At 38.3% G+C, this 25,211-nt stretch overlaps 2 protein-coding genes across 5 annotated transcripts; one reads left to right on the top strand and one right to left on the bottom strand.

Moving 5' to 3' along the window:
• Positions 1-3,038: 3,038 nt before the first annotated feature.
• On the top strand, positions 3,039-12,332 carry SCRG1 (stimulator of chondrogenesis 1). Of its 2 annotated transcripts, none has more exons than XM_036424234.2 (3): positions 3,039-4,037; positions 9,398-9,651; positions 12,123-12,332. In XM_036424234.2, the coding sequence occupies exons 2-3, from the start codon at positions 9,413-9,415 to the stop codon at positions 12,175-12,177; spliced, it is 294 nt and encodes a 97-aa protein (XP_036280127.1). In that variant the 5' UTR covers positions 3,039-4,037; positions 9,398-9,412; the 3' UTR covers positions 12,178-12,332. The 2 variants fall into 2 exon arrangements, with proteins under 2 accessions (XP_036280127.1, XP_045432407.1); XM_045576451.1 differs by having other exon boundaries at positions 3,039-4,043; positions 9,401-9,651.
• On the bottom strand, positions 9,573-24,509 carry SAP30 (Sin3A associated protein 30). 3 transcript variants are annotated; one of them, XR_004985665.2, is made up of 5 exons: positions 23,831-24,504; positions 21,905-22,030; positions 21,391-21,489; positions 18,332-18,527; positions 9,573-9,585 (listed from the first exon to the last, which is right to left on the bottom strand). XR_004985665.2 is itself a non-coding variant. In XM_036424232.2 (4 exons), exons 1-4 carry the CDS (start codon positions 24,167-24,169, stop codon positions 18,405-18,407), a joined length of 687 nt encoding a protein of 228 aa, XP_036280125.1. In that variant the 5' UTR covers positions 24,170-24,504; the 3' UTR covers positions 18,196-18,404. The 3 variants fall into 3 exon arrangements, 2 of the variants coding, with proteins under 2 accessions (XP_036280125.1, XP_036280126.1); XM_036424232.2 differs by lacking the exon at positions 9,573-9,585 and having other exon boundaries at positions 18,196-18,527; XM_036424233.2 differs by lacking the exons at positions 9,573-9,585; positions 21,905-22,030 and having other exon boundaries at positions 18,196-18,527; positions 23,831-24,509.
• Between the last annotated feature and the right edge of the window lie 702 nt (positions 24,510-25,211).

Here is a 25,211-nt window from a genome sequence, read left to right as displayed (position 1 = left end):
CTCAACATCTTACACAACAGCTCCTGGGGGATTCAGCTCTTTCCTCAAGGGCCTCACTTGAGACTCCTCAATGGAGTCTGTTTCCTTAAGTCTCACTTTGGTGGCAGAAAGCCAAGTTTGGGTAACAGAGGAGATCTCGGTCCACCCAGGTGCATAGTTCATTCTTAGCACAATTGCTCCAAGTTCAGAGAAAACCTTAAGAAAACTTTAAATCGTTTTAATAAAAAAGAATACTCTTCTACTGAGTTAAAAAAAAATAATAATAAAGTTGCCGAAACTGGTTTAGCTCAGTGGATAGAGCGTCGACCTGCGGACTGAAAGGTCCCAGGTTCGGTTCCAGTCAAGGGCATGTACCTTGGTTGCGAGCACATCCCCAGTAGGGGGTGTGCAAGAGGCAGCTGATGGATGATTCTCTCTCATCGATGTTTCTAACTCTCTATTCCTCTCTCTTCCTCTCTATAAAAAATCTATTAAATATCTTTTAAAATAATAATAATAATAAAGTTAATAAAACAGGTTGATTGTTTCCTTTTAACTTATTTTAAGGGGATTTTAAAAGGTAATTTCGTCTCTAGCTCATTATTGTCTCAACAAACATGCCACGAATTAGGTTTCCATTAGCCTTATTATTAGAAATCCTTTTGTCAAGGAGACTCACATAAAACGGGTCTTACCTCTCTCCTGGGAAGAACCTATGAAGATTGAAACCTGCTGCTCTTCTCCCTGCACTGCCACTCTCTCTGCGCCTCCTGCAGGATTTAAGCCTGAAGGAAATGAGAGAAAGGGGTCAATTACGGAACACAGGAGCAGCAGATTCTATTATAAATCAGGTCATATGCATGAGCTCCCAGGTGGAAATTAGGGGAAGAATTTGCACGTTCCCATTTTTTTTTTTTTTTCACAAGCTTAGCTGTTGGATGTCTACAATTATTTAGATGCTAAATATCTGCTGAGACTTCGTCTGATTAGAAGGATTTTAATGTAGTTATTGTTTGTTTGCTTTTTAAGAAATGCTAATCAGCTTGCTTTTCGAATGAAATGCCAGCACTTTTTTTAATGCCAGTACTTTTAACATAATTGCTTAAGTTCTAGATCAAATTGCTTAAGCTCTGTCGTTAATTTGTGGGGATTTCCTATTTGTAACAAATCTGATTAGATTTGATATGATAAAATATGCCTATATAAATAAAACATGCACTCACATAGAGAGAGAGACTGTCCTATAAAAATATAGCAGGGCATGCTTTCTAGAAATCTGGACAGTGTGTCTGAATGGCCTTACCTATCTCATATAAAAGGTTTACTTTGGGAGGCTATCTCAAAGAGACAGATGGCCTCCAGAGTAACATAAATTGGGGTTCAACAAAAGGTCTGAGTTATAGGCAATCAGGAGAGAAAACAAAACAAAAATGCTGAAGTTTCTACAAACAAGAAAACAAACAGTGCTTTCCAATTGGAGCCCTAAATTGAAAGTCACAAGGGCAGCCTCTGCAATCGCATGGTCTTGCTTTGCAATCAGTTGCTTCTCAAATGGGCAGCTGCATGGAATAGACATCAGGATGAATCGCAGCAGGCACTTAAAATTTTTTTTAAAATATGTTTTCATTGATTTTTATTTTCTTAACCATTAGAAAAAATGTTTTTCTTTATTGATTAAGGTATTACATATTGACCTTTTCCCCCTATTGTTCCCCCCTCCCCCTGCAACCTAACCACTCATTCATGCCCTCACCACCCTGGTGTCTGTGTCCATTGGCTAGGCTTATATGCAGGCATACAAGTCCTTTGGTTGAGTAGAGAGAAAGGAAGGGAGAGGGAGAGAGAGATAAAACATAAAAGGAAGAGAGACATCTATTGGGGACTGAGCCTGCAATCCAGGCATGTGCCCTTACAGGAATTGAACCTATGACCTCTTGGTGAATGGGATTATGCTCAACAACAGCCAGACAGCTGCAGGCATTTGAAAATTTAACAATATTACCCTGGATTGGCTCAGTGGATAGAGCGTCCGCCTTCGGACTGAAAAGTCCTGGGTTTGATTCCGGTCAAGGGCACATGCCTGGGTTGCAGTCTCAATCCCCAGTAGAGGACATGCAGAAGGCAGCTGATGGGTGATTCTCTCTCATCATTGATGTTTCTGTCTCTGTCTCCCTCTCCCTTTCTCTCTGAAATTAATAAAAATATTTTTTAATTTAATAATGTTCAACAATTCTCCCTTGAAATGATGGGAAGCCCAATTAGTAATAGGTAAATGTTTGACAGACAACAGGGACTAGGAAACCAAGATCCAAATGTGCTTTTTAGGGCAATTTTTTTCTAAGTGACCAGGAACATAATCCAGAAGCAGTGGGTAATTATCAAAGAAGTCTTGGGTACCATATAAAGCAGGCATGCAAGAAATACAATGTTAGGTGTATTATTAGTATTGTATGGATTTGAATACTACTGAATATAAAAATGAATCCAGCCCTGGTCGATTGCTCAGTGGTTAGAGCGTAGACCCTCAGGCCTAAGGGTATAATTGCATAACTCGATTAGTTATTTAGTTGACCAATTAATTCTAACATTCTACCCCATACTTTTTTCTGTGCTCCGTGTACACTTAACAAACTGCCTACTAAACATTCCCAATTCCATCTAGGGCTCAATAAATCCAACACTCATTCACTAACTCATTTCTATCTCCCACACCTGCTCCATCCCAAACGGCTCTTTTTGCATTTTCCCCCCTCAACGATGAAGAACAGCATTGTTCATCCAAGGGTCCAAACTTCTGAAATTTAATAAAGTCTCCTATCCTCCTCTCAGCTACCTCTGCCCTAAACATGAACACCTAACTGGTCACCAGATCTTTTCACTGTTACTTCCTGACTTCTCTCCTGTATCACCGCTAGAGCTCCTCTTCTCCCGTTTCCAGTCTCTTTCCTCCCACACAGTAATTCTTCCATTCTGCAGTCAGGGGTTTGACCTCTTTAATATGTGTCATGGTCTTTCCATTTACCTTTAGGATAAGGACATGAGGTACTTCATCAACTTGTCTCTCTCCCTCTAATCTTATCTTCCACCATCACTAGTTCCAGGACACAAAACTACCTGTGATCCCCAAACTTATTACCCAGTCCTTCACCTTCATGCTTTTGTTAATACACCCTAGAATAACCTTTTCTCCATTTTCTGTCTAGATAATCCCTGTTCTATTATAACATTTCCAACTCCAGCAACACTATTCCAAATTAATTTTTTTTTAAACCAGCAACTGAAGGATAGTTAACAGATGCTACAATTCCAGTACACTTTGCTCAACACAGAATGAAATTTCTTTTGTGCCTTTATTTCTGAGACACAGAATAGATTTCTTCTTAAGTCATTGTACGTTTTGCTTTCCATTGGCTGGTAATGAGATTTGGAATATAATTTCAATCAAAATGTTATAACAAGGGATATAGATGGTGAAGAAAACTTGGTGACAAAACACAAAGAAACTATGAGAGGAAGAGGCTCTCAGCTGTTTTCCTAAATCCTATTAGCCATTTCTCCATCTCCTTCTCCCGTTCCTTCCCTCTCTCCCTAGTTCTCTGTCCCTATCTCTCTGAGTGTCTCTCTGTCTGCATCTCACACACACATATGTGCCTGTGTGCACACACTTTTCTTCAGGTAAAAGAAAAACATCACTCTCTCTGTGTTCTTTATAAATCCCTCGGGTTTAATATTTTATTGCCCTAAGTCTGCCTCCCTGAGGTTCTTGTATAGACTCGTTATTCCTCTCTGTAAAGAAGCTGTTTAGTCCATCTTCGCCTGGTGTGTAAGAGCCCAAGGGAGGCAGTTCTTGCAGCCCAGTCTTCCACCCCCCGCCCCAAGAGTCTTGGCTGGAGCAGCCAGTCTGTCAATCCCAGGCGGGAGACAAGGCAGACAAAGGTTCATTTGTGAAGAAACTCCTTCCAGCACCTCCTCTCTTCTCCTTCTGCCCAAGCTCACCCAGCGAGTTGGAGCATTTTAAGAGTCCCTCTGACAAGAAGACCAGAAGGAAAGAAGAAAAGGTATGTAACTTTTTTTTCTTAAAAATCATTTAATGTCATTTATTCTATTGCTATAGATTAGAGCAGAAATGTATTTATGCAAACAGAAAGACAGACAGACAGAAAGAGACCCTCTAAAGAGATGATGTATGTACTTTGAAAAACAAATGCTTCTTAGTATAAAGGGGAAAAAATCAGGTTAAGAGAATAGATACTGGGAAAGTCACTTAATCATGAGGAAGAGGCAGCTGCCTCTCTGTTATTTCTTATGAATACACAGGTCCACTCTGAATGTGGTCCACACAATAGGACCTTATTCCACGTCTCAGACTATTTGAAGATGCTGAAGTATATCCTTTTTTTTTTTTAATGCAGTAGCTACATTTGTGTATTTTACCTACTCAATATGAACTGCAAGATCTAAGAACACAAATGTCTATTGCTTTTTAAAAAATCCTGATTCCTAAAAAGAGACGGGTATGCATGTGTGATACAAAGAGGGAATTCATTGAATTCATCTTTGGTGTTCCCATCCTGGAGCACAACAAGTTGTCTGTACTGCTAAGATAAAGGGAACCCTTATCCCTCTGGGGGCTTATAAAACTTTCCCTTTAACATTCCTCAACTTAGGTGTACAGTCTATGAAAAGCTCTCCCAGATGCTGGTCCTATTCTTCATGATGATGATCTATTGTGCGAGGAAAACATTTAGAATGATGCAAGACTGAATAGTAATATCATCTTCTAGCATTCTTTGAGCATCCCGAAGGCAGGTCACCTTCAGGGAGGATATGGACTTCATTTGTCCACCGACGAATATCTTTTGGCTATTTGGGCTGATCATGTCTGTTTTAATGATCTTTAATGAAAGGCTTTTCCTCTTTCTAATACCACTTTGATTCCTTTAACTTGCCCTTGGAGAAGTTTCACTCCAGGACTCAGCCATTCTAAGATGAACCTCTTGTATCACAGTTAATAAGAAAGAGAAAGAATTTTTCAAACAACAGTGAGTTTTGTCCTCCAAGAAAGATGATGGAAAACATGACAGGCTAGCAATTTTAATCTCCTCCAGCTATAATTTTAAATGTCAGGTTCTGGGCTGTACTTTTCATTTGCTTTAGCAGCTTTTGCTTCTCTTTTGCTGTTGTTTTGAAAGAAATCTGAAAATGGACTGCCCTTTCTGTCTAATTCATCAACTCTGTCTCATTCCACTTTTTAAAATAGCAGTTCCCAGAACTGACATCAGCTGCCTATATGAGCATTGCACCATAAATGTCTCAACACTTAAACTACAGAGTTCTGTTAGTTTTGGCCATCACGTGAGATAATTTTTCTTTCTAAGTCTCCATTTACCTTCAACCATTCAAAAGCTTGCTAGTGCCAAATACCCTTTACACAATCAAGATTTGCAATTCCCTACCTATGGTGGTGGCAATGATTTATTGCTTAGTTGGAAACATTTTGCCTTTAATTCTGTATGCTCTGCATTGATCTTTTAAATATTATGCCATTAGCCCTGGCCAGTGGTTCTCAGTGTTTAGAGTGCCAGCCTATGCACTGAAGGGTTGCAGGTTAGATTCCTGATCAAGAACATGTATCTGGATTGTAGGTTCGATCCTTGGCCCCATGCAGGAGGCAACTAATTCACTATCTCCCTCCACTTGTCCCCTTCACTGTCTAAAAAACAAAAAACAAAAACAAACTAATGGAAAAATATCGTCAGGTGAGGATTAACTATATATCTATATATCTATATCTATATCTATATCTATATCTATATATATATATATATATCAAGTGGAACAATGGCAATATCTATGACATGTATTTTCCCATTAATATCATGCCAATCTATTAAATATTGGGATATGAATGGTATCATACATAAGGAACAACATTAATTACATAAAATTTAGCCCAAAAATCCAATAGATTGAGGGTTTCTTGCTTTTTCTTCAGATATTCAGCTTTTAGCTTTGTTTTCTTTTATAATTTGGACATACTCCAGCAGGAATTTTATGTGCATGTACTTCAACTGAAAAAGAAAAAAATAGAGCAGTTTGCTTCAAACTTGCCAAAGTCATTTCATCTTGTTGGAACTTGAAAATATATGGTCTTGATGGATTGCCAAGGACTAAGGTTGGTGTCTTCTAATGAAAAAACCAAGCAGTGTAGCACAGGAACATTCAAACATTATTCCACTGGCTACATAAGAGTTAAAGCTATTTATCTGCACTTAAGTAAAAGAAGAAGAGAGATGTCAGTTCAAACATGTAATTTCTAAAGTGTTAAAAAAAAAAAAAAAAAAAAAAAAAACTACCAGTAAGTGTTTGCCAGATGTGGAACTTTCCATCTTAGTATGTGACTGAGACTGTGACAGAAACACTATTTTATGCCCTGGCATGAACACAGTCAGAAGAGGTGTGTGGTATGGCAGCATACAGACTTACTTTTCCTGCAATTTATTTTTTCACTCCAGTGAATATTTTTTGAATACTTACTATGAGCCCAGCATTGAAGCAGGCGCTCTGAGAAAAGAGGCAGAAAGAAAGAAAGAAAGAAAGAAAGAAAGAAAGAAAGAAAGAAAGAAAGAAAGAAAGAAAGAAAGAAAGAAAGAAAGGAAGGAAGGAAGGAAGGAAGGAAGGAAGAAAGAAAGAAAGAAAGAAAGAAAGAAAGAAAGAAAGAAAGAAAGAAAGAAAGAAAGAAGAGAAAAGAAAAGAAGTTACAGTCCTTGCCTTTATAATGCTGGCATCTTCTCTTCCAGTCCTCTGAGTGTTGGCTCACCTTTAGTCAGTTCTTTGCCTCTTCTCTTCTGAATCTATACTGCCAGTCCATAGCCACAAATACTATCAATAAATATCCTGGTGACTCTCAAATTTGTATTTATAGCCCTGAAATTTCAGACTGTAGTCAGCTGCCTACTCAACATCTTTACTTGGATGTGTAGTAAACATTTCAAACTTAACTTGTCCAAAAATTTAATCTTGCATTCCCCCCAAACTGATTCCATTCAATTCTTTCTCAGATCAATAAAAGTCAGTAGCATTCAGGTAAAAAAAAAAAAAAAAAAAAAAAAAAAAAAAAAAAAAATTAAGTGTTATTCTTGATTCTTTCCCTCTTGTGTCACATCTTCCATCTACTTTTGCCTCTTTTCTTCTACTTCCAATTTTGTCCCACCATAACACACCTTCAAAGAGCTAAAAAAACAAACAAAACTTTTTTAAAAGACATAAATAAGATCATATTACTATTCAATAAAAATCTTCCAATGGTTTCTCAATCTATATATATAAAAGCCTAATATGCTAAGTGTCTAACCATTTGACCATTCAACCAGTTGCTATGATGCGCACTGACCACCAGGGAGCAGATGCTCTAACTGGTAGGTTAGCTTGCTGCTGGGGTCCGGCTGCTCAGGACTAGGTGAAATGGGCCAGACACGCCCTGGAGCCCTCCCATGGTTCCTTTCCAGATCCATTGTGCACCGGTGGGGTCCCTCAGCCTGGCCTGTGACCTGTCACAATTCAGGACCCCTTGGGGGATGTTAGAGAGCCAGTTTTGGCCCGATCCCTGCAGGCTGGTATAATCAATAAAACCTAAAGGCTTTATCATGTCCTGTAAGGCCCTTTATGATCTTTCCATATCTTCCCTCCTGGTTCTAGGTAAATCCATAAAATGACCAATTCAATAAGTGTCAAATGGCTTTCTGTGAATTTTCCACTCCCAGCTGTAGCTATATACTCCATATGGTTCACTGGCTTATGAAAAATGCTGACAAATGACAAGGCATTATTTAGTCAAATTCACAGTTTTTGCAGTACAGATTATATACATATAGAGTTATGGAAATAGAGAGCAAGGGAACTGCTAGAATAATATGGGCTGTATCAGAAAGGTTTCTTAGGAAAGATGAGCTTGAGGTTTGTCCTTAATGGATGATTTGACCAGAAATTAATGTAAAAGGAAGAGGTTAGAGGGGGCAACAAGGCAAAGACACATGAAGAAGTTTCATGTCTGATGGCCTACTAACTGCACTAATGAATAAGTTGTGTGGAGAAGTGGAAGGAAGGAAGGAAGGGAGACTAGAGGATTAGGCCTAAGAAGTTCACAGTCTTTTAGATAATATGAAACTTCTGTAGGCTCTTGCTCAGGATTAAAAATATGTTTTCAGCCCTACCCAGTTTTGCTCAATGGATAGAGCATTAGACCACGGACTGAAGGATCCCAGATTTGATTTCGGTCAAGGGCATATACCTTGATTAGAGGGTCAATCCCTGGCCGGGTTGGGGTGCATACAGGAGGCAATCAATCCATGTGTCTCTCCCTCACATTGATGTTTCTTTCTCTGTGTCTCTCCCCCTCCTTTCCACTTTCTCTAAAAATCAATGGGAAAATATTCTCAGGTTAGGATTAACAACAACAACAAAAAAGTGTGTTTTCAGAGAAGCACTTCCTAATACTAGAAAAATGGGCCAAGCATTGTATTAGCCATTGGGTATGCAGTGATAAAAAATAGACTGCCCTAGTAAAGCTTTCCATACTAGAAATTTGTCAGTTGTATCACAATAAAAAGCAATTTTTCTGCCTGTTCAGTGAGGCTTAATGGTTGAGTCGACCTATGAACCAGAAGGTCACAGCTTGATTCCTGATCAGGGCACATATACGGGTTACAGGCTCAATCCCCAGTTGGGGGCATGCAGGAGGCAGTCAATCAGTGATTCTTTCTCGTCATTGATGTTTATATCTCTTTCTTTCCCTCTCCTTTCCTCTCTGAAATTAATAGAAATATTTTTAAAAGCAATTTTTCTCTACTGAATATACCAACAAAAAATTACTTTGGGTACTTAAAATGCCAATTCTGGGTTTTACCACCACCTCTTCCCCTCATCCAGCATTTTTTTTCTTTGCTATTCTTTTTTAAAATATATTTTATTGGGGTTTTTTTTTTTCCACAGAGAGGAAGGGAGAGGGACAGAGAGTCAGAAACATTGATGAGAGAGAAACATCGATCAGCCACCTCCCGCACACCTCCCACTGGGGATGTGCCCGCAACCAAGGCACATGCCCCTGTTCAGAACCAAACCCCGGACACTTCAGTCCACAGGTCGATGCTCTATCAACTGAGCCAAACTGGCTTTGGCCAGCATTTCTTAATCAGTGTTTCTTTGTGGAACTGAGGCATTTAATTTTTAACAAGTATTCTAAGTGATTTTTATTGTAGATGGTCTTTAAATACACTTTGAGAACCACAAAGAAGAGAGTAGAAAAGATCAACTCTTTCTACCCAGGAGTGTATGAGAATGCTAAGAAGTTTACAATCAGATGAATTCCATCTTTAAAAACAAACTAACACTAACACATTTTGGTTTTTCTTCCATCTCAGAACCAAAAGCCAAAATGAAATTTATAGTACTTGTCACCATTGGGCTAACTTTGCTGCTAGGAGTCCAAACCATGCCTGCAAGTCGCCTCTCCTGCTACAGAAAGATACTCAAAGACCGCAACTGTCACAGCCTTCCAGAAGGGGTAGCTGACCTGACAAAGATTGATGTAAACGTCCAGGATCATTTCTGGGATGGAAAGGGATGTGAGATGATCTGTTACTGCAACTTCAGCGAATTGCTCTGCTGCCCAAAGTAAGGAAATGTAATCACAAAATATATTGCTATGAAACTTATGGGTAACGATTCTTTTTTGACACCTTTATAATGAGTTTGCTGAAAATAATCACCTTTTTTAGTAAAATCCTGTTCAAACCTCAGCTATTAGCTAGAACCATCTCCATTGGGTATAGAACTAAATGTTTTCATTTAAGAAACAGAACTTGGTAGATTTTAATAAAACTAAATGAAATCCAGAAAATTAATAACACTCCAATCTATTAAAATCTAAATCCCCTATCAGATTTTTACCATACACACACACACACACACACACACAAAACTACCAGCAGCAGCAGTCAGCTTTAAGGTTGATATTTTAAACCAATCTGAAAACTAATAAAAGGCTTTAGATAAAAGATGTCAGCAAACAGGATCAAGTAATTAACTGGACCGAAAAGTTTGGTAATGGTCAAAAAAAAAATTTCCAGCTCTGGGTATGAGTTAACCAGAAATAAACTAAATAAGAGTTTCTTATTGGCTTGGAAAGTAGAAGAATTGGCTATTTCATACCTAAATTAGCTTTTTCAAATTTTAAGTATAATATAATAGTAGGTAAGTTAATAAATATTTCCAACTCTTGATTTTAAACCCTAGGTTTACTGAGAAATCTTTCAAATACTATGATCTTGGCTATTTCATACCTAAATTAGCTTTTTCAAATTACTTTTAACATGTCATCATATTTTCATTTTTCCAAAAAACCTGTAAGATAGAAGAGGCAGATATAATCATCTGATCAAGGAAAAGGTACAGAGAGATCAAATGACCAGCACCATCCTACGTGACTAGTTAATATCAGTACTGGCACTAGAACTCAGGTCTTCTGATTTGGACCAGATATTTTTCCCCCTACCATGCCAGTTGTGCGGTTCTCAGAACAGCAGGTTCAATAGCACCTGTGTTCTTGTTAAAAGTGCATATCCAGCCTGGCTGGTGTGGCCCAGTGGTTGAACATCAGCCTATGAACCAGGAGCTCATGGTTCAATTACCAGTCAAGGCACAAGCCCAGGTTGCAGACTAAATCCCCAGTAGGGGGCATGCAGGAGGCAGCCAATCAATGATTTTCTCTCATCATTGATTTTTCTATCCCTTTCTCCCTCTCCCTTCCTATCTAAAATAAATAAAAATGCACTTAAAAAAAGAAAAGGAAGGAAAAGAGGAACATTCATTAAAAAAAAGTGCATGAACATTCTTGGGCCTCAGATCAGACCTACTATATCAGGGACACTGGAGGTGAAGCATAGCAATTATAGCTTAAAATGCTTCCTAGGCGATTCTGAGGTATGACAATGTTTCGGAATCACTGTATTAATGATTATATCAAGGACTTGAGTTAACTGATTCCACAAAATGATTTAATTTTTCTAAGACCAAATAAATGAAATATCATCTAATATTAAAATGCCATCTTTGCTTTTTTTGTAATTGTAAGACTTGATTCCAATTTACAAAAATGTATTTGTATTTATTTCATGACATAATTTTGTGTTAATGGATAAGAATAGAAGTATAGATATACAAAAGTAATTTCTATTTAATATTGGGTTATCCTTTTCCTAGTGGCAACAAATTTACATTGCTAAGTACATATTTCCTTTTTTCCTGCCCTGTAAACACAATTTAATTTGTCATCCTATTTTTTTTTCATTTTTTTTTATTGAGATATAATTGACATACAGCACTTTTTAAGTTTAGGTATATGGCAAATGAGTCAACTAATATTTATTTAAAAATGACTACCGTAATAATTTAGTTATAATTAACATCTATTACCTCATATAGTTACCCCCCAAATTTATTTTTCCTGTAATGAAAACTTTCAGATTTACTCTCTTAGCAAATTTCAAATATACTCTACAGCAGTACTAACAATAGTTATCATGTTATACATTATATACTAAATATATTTCTAATAAACCATATTCATACTACCTTACACTTATATACAATTTTATGTTATTCCATGCATTTTTATACATTACCTTATGATCTTTCCAACAAGAGTAGAGTAGCTTAACACTTTTCCTTTCCCTGTAAAAGCTAGAAATTTATTTCTTGACTTTCTAGGAAAATTTGAATCTTCTGTGTTTTACCTGTAGATTTAAAGTTCATGTCCATCCATCCCACTCATATCAGAGGAATGAATTTTTTGGTATGATTATAAGGTTTTGAAATCACCTAGCCTTTCCTTTTTTAAGAAATGATAGCATATTACCAATAGAAAAGGAAAAGTAGAAGAATTTATTACCTTCTTGGTCTTTGTTGTTCCTGTGGCAAGTCCTCCCACTCATTCTTTTTCTACTTCATTCACCTAAAACGAATAATCATATCTGAAATCCTGCAAATCACTGTTCATTTTAACCCAGAAAACTAATATATACCATAGCTTATAGCTAGATTTAACTGATGATTTTTTTTGTTTGTTTTTTTGTTTGTTTTTTCAGAGATATCTTCTTTGGACCAAAGATCTCCTTTGTGATTCCTTGCAATAGTCACTGAAAATCTTCATGTATTCCGGAGAGCACCATCGCTAATTTCACAGAACCTGCATTTCTACTTTCTATCCATGTGCAAAGCACAGATTTTATAAATTCTCACTTGTCTAAGACAAGTAAACTTGTGTCAAACAAGTAGTAATAAAAGTTAATTCAGTTTAATGCTTCTCTGTGGACTTTGCTGGCATTGGTTAAAAATATTGGCTAGAAGCTTCATCTACGAGGTGCTTACTACATTCAATAAAAGAATCTTGTTCTGCAGATGAGCAGACATAATGCTTGCTCAAAGATTGAAATCTTCTAGTTTTTAGTTGATAGTTATTGACCATCTAATACTTAATGGAAATAACCACATATAAATTGAGATTTTTAAAAGGAAAATTGGAAGTTTTTTAGTAAGGGGGGGAAAGGAAGCCAGTACTTGAGGATATATTATGCAGGCTATCTATTTTAAGTACAATTTCATTTTATTCTCTTAAAAACAGCGACAACAAAAACCTTCAAGGTAAGCATTCTTAAACCTGTTTTTCAAATGCTGACTTAAGTTTAAGATATTTGCTAAAAATCAAAGCAAAAATTTGAACAGGTCCCTAATTCCAAAGCCCATACACTATACACACACACACAACAGCTCTATTCTTAAAAAGTATGATACATATGCCCAATGTATCAATTTTTTGTGAAAACAGCTCATATTTTAAAAAATCACAGATAATGGATAAGAATTAAAAAGTGAAATGAGTTTTAAAAGGAAATAAAACAGATTCCTTCAAAAATATTTTCCAATTGTCAGAGACAGTTTTGGACTATGTCCTCATATCTTAGGAGGTATGCATTGACCAGTGGCCATTAGTGGTGATTTCAGAAAGTTCTTTATGCAACAAAAATTGATTAAATGCTTGCTAAGGGTCAGCTATTATTAAGATTTGGGCACATAGCAATGAATAAGACGGATTGTCTCTTAGAAATTGTATAACAAAAGTATAATAATTATATACAAATTATTTATAAATGTGAAGCCTGCTACAGAGAAAAGGTATAGGATGCTATACAAAGTATTGTGGGGAATGGTTTGAGAAGCACATTACCTGTAGTAAACTTAGATATTTTATGAATAAAGCTTACATGATTTAATGGAAATAGATCCTTTGAGGTCTCTAATCTGTTTATGAAGACCACTCCCATATATTCAATATTCAATAAGTGTTACTGTGCTGGACCAAACAGTTTTGAGGTAGTCAGAATTCAACTACTCTTAAAATTCACACAAATATAAGTTACAACCTGATTTCAAATAGTGTTGCCTCTTACAAAAACGCATGAAGTGGAATTGTCTTTAAAAATCAAATTTCTTATCAGTATAACATGATTTGATTCAGGTTTCTTCCTTCACTGAAGTGAGTGGTATTATAACAGGACTAACTCAATAATGAATGTCATATATCCTCTCTGGAACAGTGCATAGAATAGGTAAATAAAGAAAATCAGCAGTAAGCCAGTTTAATTTTCTACTTGGTATGAACTCCCTTTAAGGGAGTGTGGCTCTTTCACAAAATACCACCGCCTGGGTGAGTCTATTTTGAAGAAGTGGCAATAGAAGAAGTTTAAGTTTAAAACATTTTATTCTCAAAAGAAATTTCAATCATTGTACTGTTGATATTTAGCTCTGTTGACTAATGAGTTTGCCGACCACTGACTTAGACCTAACAGACATACACAGAGCACTTCACCCAACCAAAGCAAAGTACACATTCTTCTCAAGTGTACATAGAGCATTCTTCTGGATTAGAAATAAAAACAATACTCGCCGAAACTGGTTTGGCTTAGTGGATAGAGCATCGGCCTGCAGACTGAAAGGTCCCAGGTTCGATTCCGGTCAAGGGCATGTACCTTGGTTGTGGGCACATCCCCAGTAAGGGGTGTGCAAGAGGCAGCTGATTGATGATTCTCTTACATCTATGTTTCTAACTCTATCCCTTTCCCTTCCTCTCTGTAAAAAAATCAATAAAAAACATATTAAAAAACAAACAACAACAACAAAAAAAAAAACAATTCTCCCTAAATTTAGAAAAATTGAAATCATACAAACTATTTTCTCTAACCATGGTGAAATGAAGCTAGACCTCAATAACAGAATAAACATAGGAATACCTGCAAATATATAGAAATTAAATAGTGCATCCTTAACAACTAATGAGTCAAAGAAGAAATCACGAGAGAAATCAGAAAATGCTTTGAGATGACTGAAAACAAAAACAAAATGTACCAAAACTTTTGGTACATTTTGGATGAAGTGAAAGTATTCAGAAGGAAATTCATATTTATATTCCATTTCAATGTAAACATCTACATTAAAATAGAAGATCTTAAATCAGCAACCTAACTTTACAGCTTAAGGACCTAGGAAAGATTTAATCCAAAGCCATTAGAGCAGTGGTTCTCAACCTTTCTAATGTCGTGACCCTTTAATATAGTTCCTCATGTTGTAGTGACCCCCAACAAAAATAAAATTATTTTCGTTACTACTTCATAACTGTACTTTTGCTAGTTATGAATTGTAATGTAAATATCTGTATTTTCTGATGCTCCTAGGTGACCCTGCTAGTGGTACACAACCTGTGGGTCTTGACAGATTGCTGCCAGTGTAACACTAAAATTTCTAGTGAATTCACAATTTCTAAACCCAACAGCAAAGAATTTTAAATTTTAGATAAAATTGATGTTTATGTTGCAGTTTCTTGAGTTCCTCAGCTTTGATGAGGTTATTAAGTTCACAATTTTTATGTTTTAAACTAGAAGCTCGGTGTACTAAATTCATGCATGGGGGTAAGAGGAGGAGTTTTTCAGCCCAGCCTACATCCACTTGCAATCCAGGACCCCTCAGGGGATGTCAGGCCTAAACTGGCTGAGATTCCTCTTGCAATCCAGGATGCAGCATGCACCAGTGACCATACTTTTTATACAGGTGAAAGGCATCTTGCTGTTGTAAGGGCAGCTACATTTTTTTTTGCCCTGATTATAAAAAGTAGTACATAACATGATTCTTCTGAGGAATTAGTACCATTTTTCCCATCTTATAGGTGGAAAAACTGAGGCAGAGGTAAGCTAAGTAATTGGCTTTGTCACACCATTATAAGTGTCAGAATCAGGACTGACCACAAAATGTGCAAGCCAGAGTCAATGCATGTCATCGCTGCATTGACTTGTTTTTTCAGTGTTAGAGTAGCCTAGCCAGATTTTAATTTTTAAATCTAAGAGACTGTCCCCAATATATAGGGTAGGGTCTTTAGGCCTGGCCAGCGATCAGGGCCACCTGTGGAGTGACTAGTGGGCAGGGTGATTGGGGGCCCCCCACTGGTACCTCCCTTGACTGGCAGCCTGATGCTGCCCGGCTAGCTGGCCCTGCCCCCACACTGCAGCTACCCTGGTGGTCACTGCCCATCATAGCAACCAGTCGTTCTGCCATTTGGTTCATTTGCATATTAGGGTTTTATTGTATAGGATTATTTTAACAAGAACTTAATTTTTGGGTGTAATCAATGCTCAGAACTCTTATTAACGCTTTATCCAATTACATTTTACTTAAATAATTAGCTATATGAAAAGAACATTGCTAGTCCAAGGTTATATTCATAGACACTTCAATGTCAGTAAACTTTTTTCACAAGAATGTTGTGTGTTTTATAGGAAAAAGTAAATCAACAGTCAAGTTTTTATTAAAAAATTAAGTCTTCCCCTGGCTGGTGTCGCTCAGTTGGGTTTGGCATCATCCCATGTACCAAAAGACTGCCAGTTTGATTTCCAATTCAAGGTACATACCCAGGTTGCTGGCTTGATCCCCAGAAGGGGGTGTGCAGGAGGCAGTTGATTGGTGCTATGCTCTCTCATCAATGTTTCTCTCTCCCCCTTCCTAAAATAAAATATTTTTAAATTAAATCTTTGCAGGTTAAGGTAAAAGTACTTTAAATAAGAAACCTCCCTTATTCTTAGAATTTAAACCTCCCTGACATATCTTATGTTTCAACCAATCAGAAGCTAGTTTATCTACACATACTAACCTTTCCTCCTTTCCTTTAAAAAAAAAAAGTTTAATGATAAGATCTATCCTGAAAGAAATAAATTCAGTATTAACTCATGTCTAAATCACTGGGGTTAAAACTTCCAGCCACTCAGATCAGTTAGATTCAGACACAGTGGAGGACCAGCTGGGGGGTGGCCTAGAGCGGAGCAGCTCCAGGCATTTCCAGGGCTTAGGAACAGACGGAGCCGGGGCTTGGTGTCTCTTGAAAGATGGCCCTACCCTGGTCTCTACTGTGTAATGTCCCCTGGGGTCCAGTGACCTCTACCTATAGCTGTAGACAAAGTCTGCACAGTTCCTGTAGGTGAGTCTAAAGTCTTAATCTATGCATTCAGAGAAATATTTTTATCTGCTTTGTGTAATTTATAAGGATTTTTTTTTTAAGCTCTGTTAACTCTGAATTCACCCCTCCTCCTCCACTGCATATTTAAAGCATATGTTCATACTATGGGCAAACATCCTCTGAAGATAATTTTCTTTGTGCATTGCTGACTGTTCAAGTATAACAAGAATTATTAAAATTAAATTTTAACTGAAACAAATTTGGAAGTAATACTTTATCTAAATAAACCAACATATCTTGTTGCTATGCGGTTCATTTTCATATGGCTAAGAAAAAAGTTCTCACACACATTTCTGGAATGTGAGATAGTGTCCCCAAAAAACGTACACACTTAAAACTGATAGCTCAAATTCTTTCTTTTCAGATTTAACCCATTGGAATTAATAATCATTTAAAGTGTATATACATTTTTTGGGTTATCCTGTATGAGAGCATTTGATAATACTATTGTAATTATCACAGCCTCTGCTCATCAATGAAAAAACAAGTAAATTCTTAGTGATAGCAAATAGACCAACTGCTTTGTTGCTCACTGTTTTCTAGCCGTTAATACACTGAGAACACTAAAAATATAGACTCACCTTCTAATGAACCAGTACTTTAAATTTAGCTACATCAGGGGTTCTTAACCACGCTGACTTTGCCCCTTAAGGAATGTTTGGCAATGTTGACAGATATTTTTGGTTGTGACGTCTTCCAAGTGCTACGGGCACTAGTGTGTGGACTCCAGTAATGCTGCTAAATCTATAACACACAGGTCACTCTCTCACAGTAAGGAATTATCAGACCCGAATGTCAAGTTTGAGAATCCCTGAGCTACATTACTGGTCTCATCCATTTCCAGCCTAAAATCTACATCACAATCTCAAAATTCTTCACTGAAGTGGTTTTAATGTGCAAGATGTAACTTTGATTTGTAATTATAAGACCTTGGGTAAGCAATACAATCTCAGGAAGGAGAGGGTAACAATATTCAACAGAAAACTGACAGAGTGAAATATAAAAGAAAATATAAATCAAACCATAGCTACGAATGACCAAAATTTAAAGCTCTCGTTAAACTTCTAATTTGCAATGTAAACAAATGTAAACAGTATAGGACATGACTGAAAATTAATGGGTATTGCAAAAGTTCATTCTATATTCATGACATGTAAATACCTTTCCTGTAAGACAAAATTTAAAGAAACAGCTATAACTAATTGTGTTCTTATTTGAACTTTCACCACTGTGCTTGCCTTTGCTGGCATACTAAGTTTGTTTTAGAAGGAGGTATGCATTAAATTAAACTGTTTTTTCTTCCTGATACTATATCAAGCAATAGCAATAATAATAAGGAAAATTTTTAAAAAGATGCATTCAAATGGAATTCTATTTTTTAAACTTCTTAGCACTAAAAAGCACTTTTAGGATATTTAGAATATTCTTAATTCCAAATCAGATTGTCCCTTAATCTGTTAATTTCTTAGAATTAAAAAAAGGGGGGGGGGGCAAGGGGTAACAAAATGATTTTTATATTAAAGTCTCAATTAATACAGATCCCTGAAAATCAGTTTAAAATAAAAATCAAGTTTCACAAAATAAATACACTGAAGCAACTATAATAGTAATACTTTTATTTAAAATACTTGTTAATCTAGGAAAGCTTTTTTACATGAGTTTCCAACTAATTATTACAGTCAGAAACAAAGAAAATAAAACCAGAGAAAATCCTCTGTAGAAAAAATACACAGGAACATTTCTACATGTGAAAAACAGTAAACAGTCTTAATATCTGCATATCCAAGTCTTAGTCTCAATTCCATCTCTCCTAGTGAATACCACTATCAACCTTGACATCTGATTTGTTCTTGTCATTCTTCACTGAATAGATGAAATATGTTAAGGTGTCTTTTTCATTCACTGGAATGGACCTAAAGTGGCAACCAACTATCTATGAAGAAGAAAAAAATGGAGGAAATTAAATTATAGATATTAACAGATTTCATAAACTAGGTAAAAAACACTTTCTTCAAAAGAAAAAGTACTGTGTGATAATAAGAGCTATTTCCATTTAAAAATAAACTGTATTTAACAAAATACCAACAGGACAAAAAGCATATAAGAATAAGATGGTATGAACAAGAGACAGTGTGATTTCCAAAACCCTTTAGCCCACTCAATTAAATTAATTAGAATATATATATTTACTTTTATTTTAAATTTTATAACTGGAATCTAGGTTAGAAAGCAGTATTTTTACTTTTTAAATTTTAAATATCAATGAAATAAAACAGAATGTTAGAATCCACATGTGTCATGTAATGGTTTAGGCCCTATTCATAGAAAAATAATAAATATGAAGTTGAAAGTTTGGTACTATAGAAACAAACCATGAAATATGATACAAATATGTTTTCTATGAATTATGTTCATTCATTCATTGATAATATTCTTTGTTAAGGGGTCTTAAAATTTTTTCTGAATAAAAATTACAAATGGAAAATGATAGGGAAAAGAGGGATGTTCACTGAAGAATATTTTCCTGATTGCTTGCTTTTCCACGAATCTAACATGTACACGGCAATTAACTACCAAAAGAACTAAACTGGGATGCTCAAGAGCATATCTAGATTCTGGAAGATAAAACTTCTTAAAGAAACATTATCCAAATGACAAGAGACTTAAAGAGGATCATTATTCAATTCTGGAATCACTTATAAATATCTATATTTCTGACTAAATAAACTATAACACTAATAGGCTATTTGTTTACTTCTTTTTTTATTGAGTTTAGAGAGAGAAAGGGAGAGAGAAAGAGATTTGTTGTCCCACTCATTTATACATTCATTGGTTGATTCTTTTCTGTGCCCTGACTGAGGATCAAACCCACAAAGTTGGTGTACCAGGACAATGATCTAACTAACTGGGCTACCTGGCAAGGGCTACCATTCATGGCTATTTAGATTATGGCTATTTCTCATTAAACAAAAAACAAAACAAAAACAAAAACCTCTAGGGAAAAAAGTAATTATTTAGATTAGATTATCAAAAACTTCAGATTTGGTTTACACATTTAAAATAATTGTTTCTTTGGTTCTGATTTGTCCTAAAACAAAGTATTTCCATTCAATTAGTATATGTATATTTTGGTATCATTTCATCATGGAAGATAATAACTATATTTATGTTATACTAATGTGCTATATAATCCAACCAGACTTGATATTTTAAATCAGATTTAAAGACAACTTGATTTTTGTTGCCTAGCCAAGAAGTAAGAAAAAATTCTGGTTAAGAAAATAATATTGGATCTTAACAATGTTAAAAAGCATTTCATTCTGTAAAACAGCTGTACTTGCTATTCATCCTTTACCTTATTCAATATGCATATTTTAGAAAATACTGGGCCATTAAAGTTATGAGGAAAGTGATTTATATATTTACATTTCTATTCTGCCTAGATTAACATTTTTATTTTAAATATAATTAAAGTATAAATATATAACTCAATAAACATCTTAATATAATACTTAAACTACCAATAGAAGTACAGACTGCTTGGTTCTATTTTTCCTGAGAACACACACACATAAACACACACACATACACTCAACTTTTCAAAATTCACTAAAGGACTAGAACTCCTACATCAAAACAAACTATTTAAGTAAAACACCCTGCTCATATGTTCTTTGCATCTTCTAGATGTGAAGAAAACCTGGATGCCTAGCCCCATTAACTAAGGGCCACTGGTTCAATACTGGATAGGTTACAGGTTCAATTCCTGGTCTGGGTGTGGAAGGAAGGCAACCAATCTGTTTCTCTCCCTCTCTCTCTCTCTCTCTCTCTCTCTCTCTCTCTCTCTCTCTCTCTCTCTCCATCTCTCTCTCTCTAAAAAAAAAAAAGCACAATAAAAAGATTTTTTTTTTAAAGAAAAGTGATTCCCAGTCAGGGGCATATGTCCAGGTTGTGGGCTTGATCCCCAGTAGGAGGTGTGATTCTCTCTCATCACTGATGCTTCTCTCTTTCTCTCTCTCTCTCCCCCCTTCTCCCTTCCTCTCTGAAATAAAAATATGTCAACAAAAATATATCTTAAAAAAGAAAACATGGATGTCTAAAATAAAACAAACTAACATTAACAAGGGCAAATTATGAAACATTTAAATCAGAAAGTTATGGAAATACTGTTTAGGAGTTTATATGTAGAACTATTTCATTAGAAACTTAAAAAAATTCTGATAAAGATATCAAAGTTTATTATTTTATTATTCCTCAATTAGACGTTCAATAAATATTTGTTGAGTAAATGAAATTTTAAAATAAATTTTTAGAATAAGAATAAAAAATTAAATATTCCAGAAACCTATTATTAGAAGATGCTTAGCCCTGACTGGTTTGGCTTAGGGGATAGAGCATTGGCCTGTGGACTAAAGGGTCCCAGGTTCAATTCCAGTCAGGGGCACATCCCCAGTAGGGGTTGGGAGGGGGGCTAGGAGGCAGCTGATTGATGTTTCTAATTCTCTATCCCTCTCCCTTCCTCTCTGTAAAAAATCAATAAAATATATATTTTTTAAAAAGAAGATGTTTAGAAAGCTATATCCATTGAGTAGTCATTACGTAAAGAAATTTACTAAGAGTCAGACAAAATTTCTAGGTAACTAGATTCTTCCACAATAGACTTTTTAAAAATTAAAATTGATCTTTCTAACTAAAATATATTGTTTAATATACCCGTTAACATTTCATTAGCATTTAATGACTCCTTTTTTGTATGAACAGAGTTCTGCTTTAAATAGTTTAAAACTCATAAATACCTCAACAAGTTGTGCTTTATTAAGTCCTGGTCTGGTTGGTAGTTTGAAGTGTCTTTTGTATCTCCGAAGTGTATTTACTTGTAATTGGTATAAATCAACCTAGAAAAAATTAACATATATGAATTAGTTCAAGCAATTTGTTAAAAACTTATCTTTGATATGCATAACATTTCAATTACTGCACAATAAAATTTTCACTATTATTTTATAGAATCAAAACTATAAATGTAATCAACATTTTGATCTTTTGAGGGTAAATATTAAAAACTGTTTGGGGGGGAAAGTAAAACCACAGAACTATAAGATTTGACAATTAAAAATATAAAAAAATAAAAATAAAAATATAACAAGTCAAATTGTGTAACTGTGTGTTAACTGGCTATATTTAATTTTGCTTTCATTTCCAGATTTTTTATATGTTTTAAGTATTTTTCAAATGTGTTCATATCTTTTTTATTAAAGCTTGAGAATGGACTACTTAGGATTTACACTTAACACAAGTTTTTTCCTCTACCTCTGGAGTATCAATATCTTGAACTGGTGAATCTCCTCCATCATCATCACTCCCTTTTCTCTTTCTTCTGTTTCGAACACTCTGGATTAAATTTTTATGATAATCACAAATGTAAAGATGCCTTACCTGAAACAGAAAAGTTTCACATACTATTTAGAATTACAGTAAAACACATCTATGTATTAGTAAAACACATAAGACCACAGTGAATCACTTAAAAAACAAGTCAAAACAGGGCATTGTTAAGGGAATTTTTTTTTTTTCCTGGAGTCCTGCATACAGTTAACACATGCATGTCTGTCTGGCCATACTGTTAAGAGCCTTGGGAAGTGGGGTGGGGAGGGGTGACCGTCAGGAAGGAAGAAAGAAGGAGAAATTCCAACCCTCTAGACTTTGTCAGTGAGTTTCAACTAGATGAGTTAAGTCATGATGTTTTGCTAACAAGGGGAATAATGATGTTGCCCACAATGATTTTGCTATTTGATAGTACTTTCTCTATTTAAAGAGCATACGCTAGCAGCTAGTAGCATAATATATGTTTCTTAATCTTTCTAATTTAATACTTCAAATATAAAACTGTTCCTTTTTACAAACGAGCTGCTGATTTTCACAATAACTAAAGTTAGATTTGAAACGATAAAGTTTCCTGAGTATTACATGTATTTACCTGTAATACATTTCCCCAACCAAAGCAATGGGAAATGATTCGAGTGCACCTAGAAAGTTTCTCATGAACATGACTGAAGCACTGTTTAAGCAAGCAGAAGGCATCACAAACCTTCCGAAAAGTTAATTACATATAGTCTTGAGAGCTGTACACTAACATGTGAAATCCTGGGCTTCGTATAGTAACAGCCACTTCTTTAAAAAACAAACAAACAAACAACAACAATAAAGCACTGAGCTAACAGGCTTTTACATGAACTTGTATGCTAAGTGCGAGTTACAACTGAGAGCAGGAAGCATGCTAAGATTCTGACTTCTTGTTCTTCATTGACCGCCTGCCAGAGCTCCGGAAAGTGGCAATGGTTGTTTCTAAAAGTCTCACAGACACACAGATGGCCACAATAACAGACGTGCAGAAAGGGCGTTGAAGGAAATCCTGGTGGCAGGGCGAAGCCACAGAGAGAGAGAAACTACGTGCTCGCCACGCCGGAGCAGCGGCCTCAGAGGCTGACTCCGCCGCCGCCGTCCGCACCCCCGGCTCCGGGCAGAGAGCAGGGGGTGCTCGGCTGCCCTCTGTGTGTGTGTGTGTGTGTGTGTGTGTGTGTGTGTGTGTGTGTGTGTGAATATATGTGTGTGTGTGTGTGTGTGTGTGTGTGTGTGAATATATGTGTGTGTGTGTGTGTGTGTGTGTGTGTGTGTGCGTGCGTGCACTCAGGGGGACAGGAAGCGGGATCTTCCTCGTCTGCAGCGTCAGGCAGGTCCTTGCAGGATCCCACTTTCCCCGAGACCCGGGGAACCCACTCCCGGGACCAAACGCCAGCCAGCTCGCGGGGCAGCAAAACAAAGGCGCCTCCATTCCAAAAGGAGCAGCGGGGCTACAAGAAAACTACTCCGGGGCCTCCCTCCGAGCGCCGGTTCCCTTTGTTTCGTTTCCAGATCTCTGCGAAGGGGGGTGAGGGGTGGGGAGGGGGAAGACGGGGAGCGGGAGGGACGCGGGGGGCGGGGGGCCGGAGGCTGCGGGGGCGAGGCAGCGCCGCGTGCAAGTGTGTGTGTGTGCCTTTGGGGAGTGGCGGCCGGAGTTGCTGCGACTTTGTTTGCTTCCTACCAGGGACCCCCCCTTCCCACCACCACCGGTTTGCACCGCTGACAGGTCTGGGGGAGCCCTGAGACCCCGGCCCAACAGGCCCCAGTGTGAACCGCCCCCGGACCCCCAAGGGGGCGGGCAGGGCCGGGCCGGGCCGTCCCGCCGCCGTCACTTACGCTCTTGTCCAGCTCAATCTTCACCTTCTTCTGGGAGATGCTCTTCTGGATCCTCTTGCTGAAGCTGGCGTTGCCCGCCGCCCGGCCGCAGCGCTCGCCGTCCTCCCGCAGGCAGCACAGCTGTCCGGGGCCCGGCCCGGCCGCCCCCGGGGGCCCCGCCGCCGCCGAGACCGGCCCGGCGCCCGGCAGCTCGGTCCCTGCACCCGCTCCCGCCCCGTTCCCGGCGGCCGAGGCGGCGGCGGCGGCAGCGGCAGCGGCGGCGGCCGCAGCGACCACCGCGGCCACTGCAGCGGCCGCGTCCCCGCCGCGACTCAGGTCCTCCGGCGGGAAGCCGTTCATGCCTCCGCGCTGCGGGGCGCCGGCGCCCACAGAACCCCCGCGCCGCCGCGCCGCGCCGCACCGCTCCGCGGTCTCCGGATACTCCGGGGTCTCGGCGGGGTCCCTGGCCCCTTGGCCTGGCGGCGGCAATTCACTCTGCACCCCGAGTCCTTTTGGGCAGCACAGCCAGACACCGGGCGTTCCCCGCCTGCTGGGGTCTGCGGGCTCCGGACAGCGCGGACAGTGCTCAGGAGGGTCGGCAAGCAGAGCCGGGCGGCGCCAGGAGCTGAAACCCAGCTCCCTGTCACATGGAGACTCTCCAGCAGTTGGACCGCAGCGTCTCCGCCTCCCTCCGGCCCTTGGACCGGCGCAAGCGCACTTGGGCCCTCTGCCGCCGCGCCCCGCCCATTCTGCCTCGAGGCACGACGGGAACTGTAGTACTCTTCTGGGCAAGTCCACCTAAACTCTGTCCCGATCCCGCGCCGCGCAGGTGGGAGGAACTACGTTTCCTAGCATGCTTTGCGCCGCAATGGGCCGGACTGTTTAATTATTTTTTTGAAACCTCGGGGAAAACAGGGGCGTGTTGTAGGGGTTTGCTGCTACGTTTTCCAGTTTCTAAGCCCTTGGGGGAGGCTGGTTGGTTGGTTGGTTGGTTGTTTAGCTCCTGGAATTTTGCAGAGTTGGCATTCTAGACGACGAAGTCACTCAACTCCGGAAGCGAAGCGGCAAAAGGAGGGGGGCAGGGGAGGAGGGGGATGAGGGTGCTGGAAAAAGTTTCGGGGTCGTTATGGAATGTGTGATAAAAAGAGGTTTTGTGTGTGTGTGTGTGTGTGTGTGTGTGTGACCACGCTTTTGTGGGAAACCCAAACCAAAGACCACTCGGGCGAGCTGGCGCTTGGCGGGTCCGGGAGGTTCCGCTGCAAACCCCGGGGCTGAGCAGCCGTTCCATTCATTGACGCGACTTCAGAACGCCCGCTCAGGGTCAGTCTCCTCGCAGACGCCTGGGCAGAAAGAAGGCCGTTTCGAAATTGTTTGCACGTCCCTGCAAGGATACGCGTTTTAT

This window comes from Pipistrellus kuhlii, unplaced genomic scaffold, assembly GCF_014108245.1.
Source record: "Pipistrellus kuhlii isolate mPipKuh1 unplaced genomic scaffold, mPipKuh1.p scaffold_m20_p_8, whole genome shotgun sequence".
Classification (NCBI taxonomy): domain Eukaryota; kingdom Metazoa; phylum Chordata; class Mammalia; order Chiroptera; family Vespertilionidae; genus Pipistrellus; species Pipistrellus kuhlii.
Note: the sequence above shows the minus strand (reverse complement) of the source record. Positions and strands in the feature narration are given on the sequence as shown.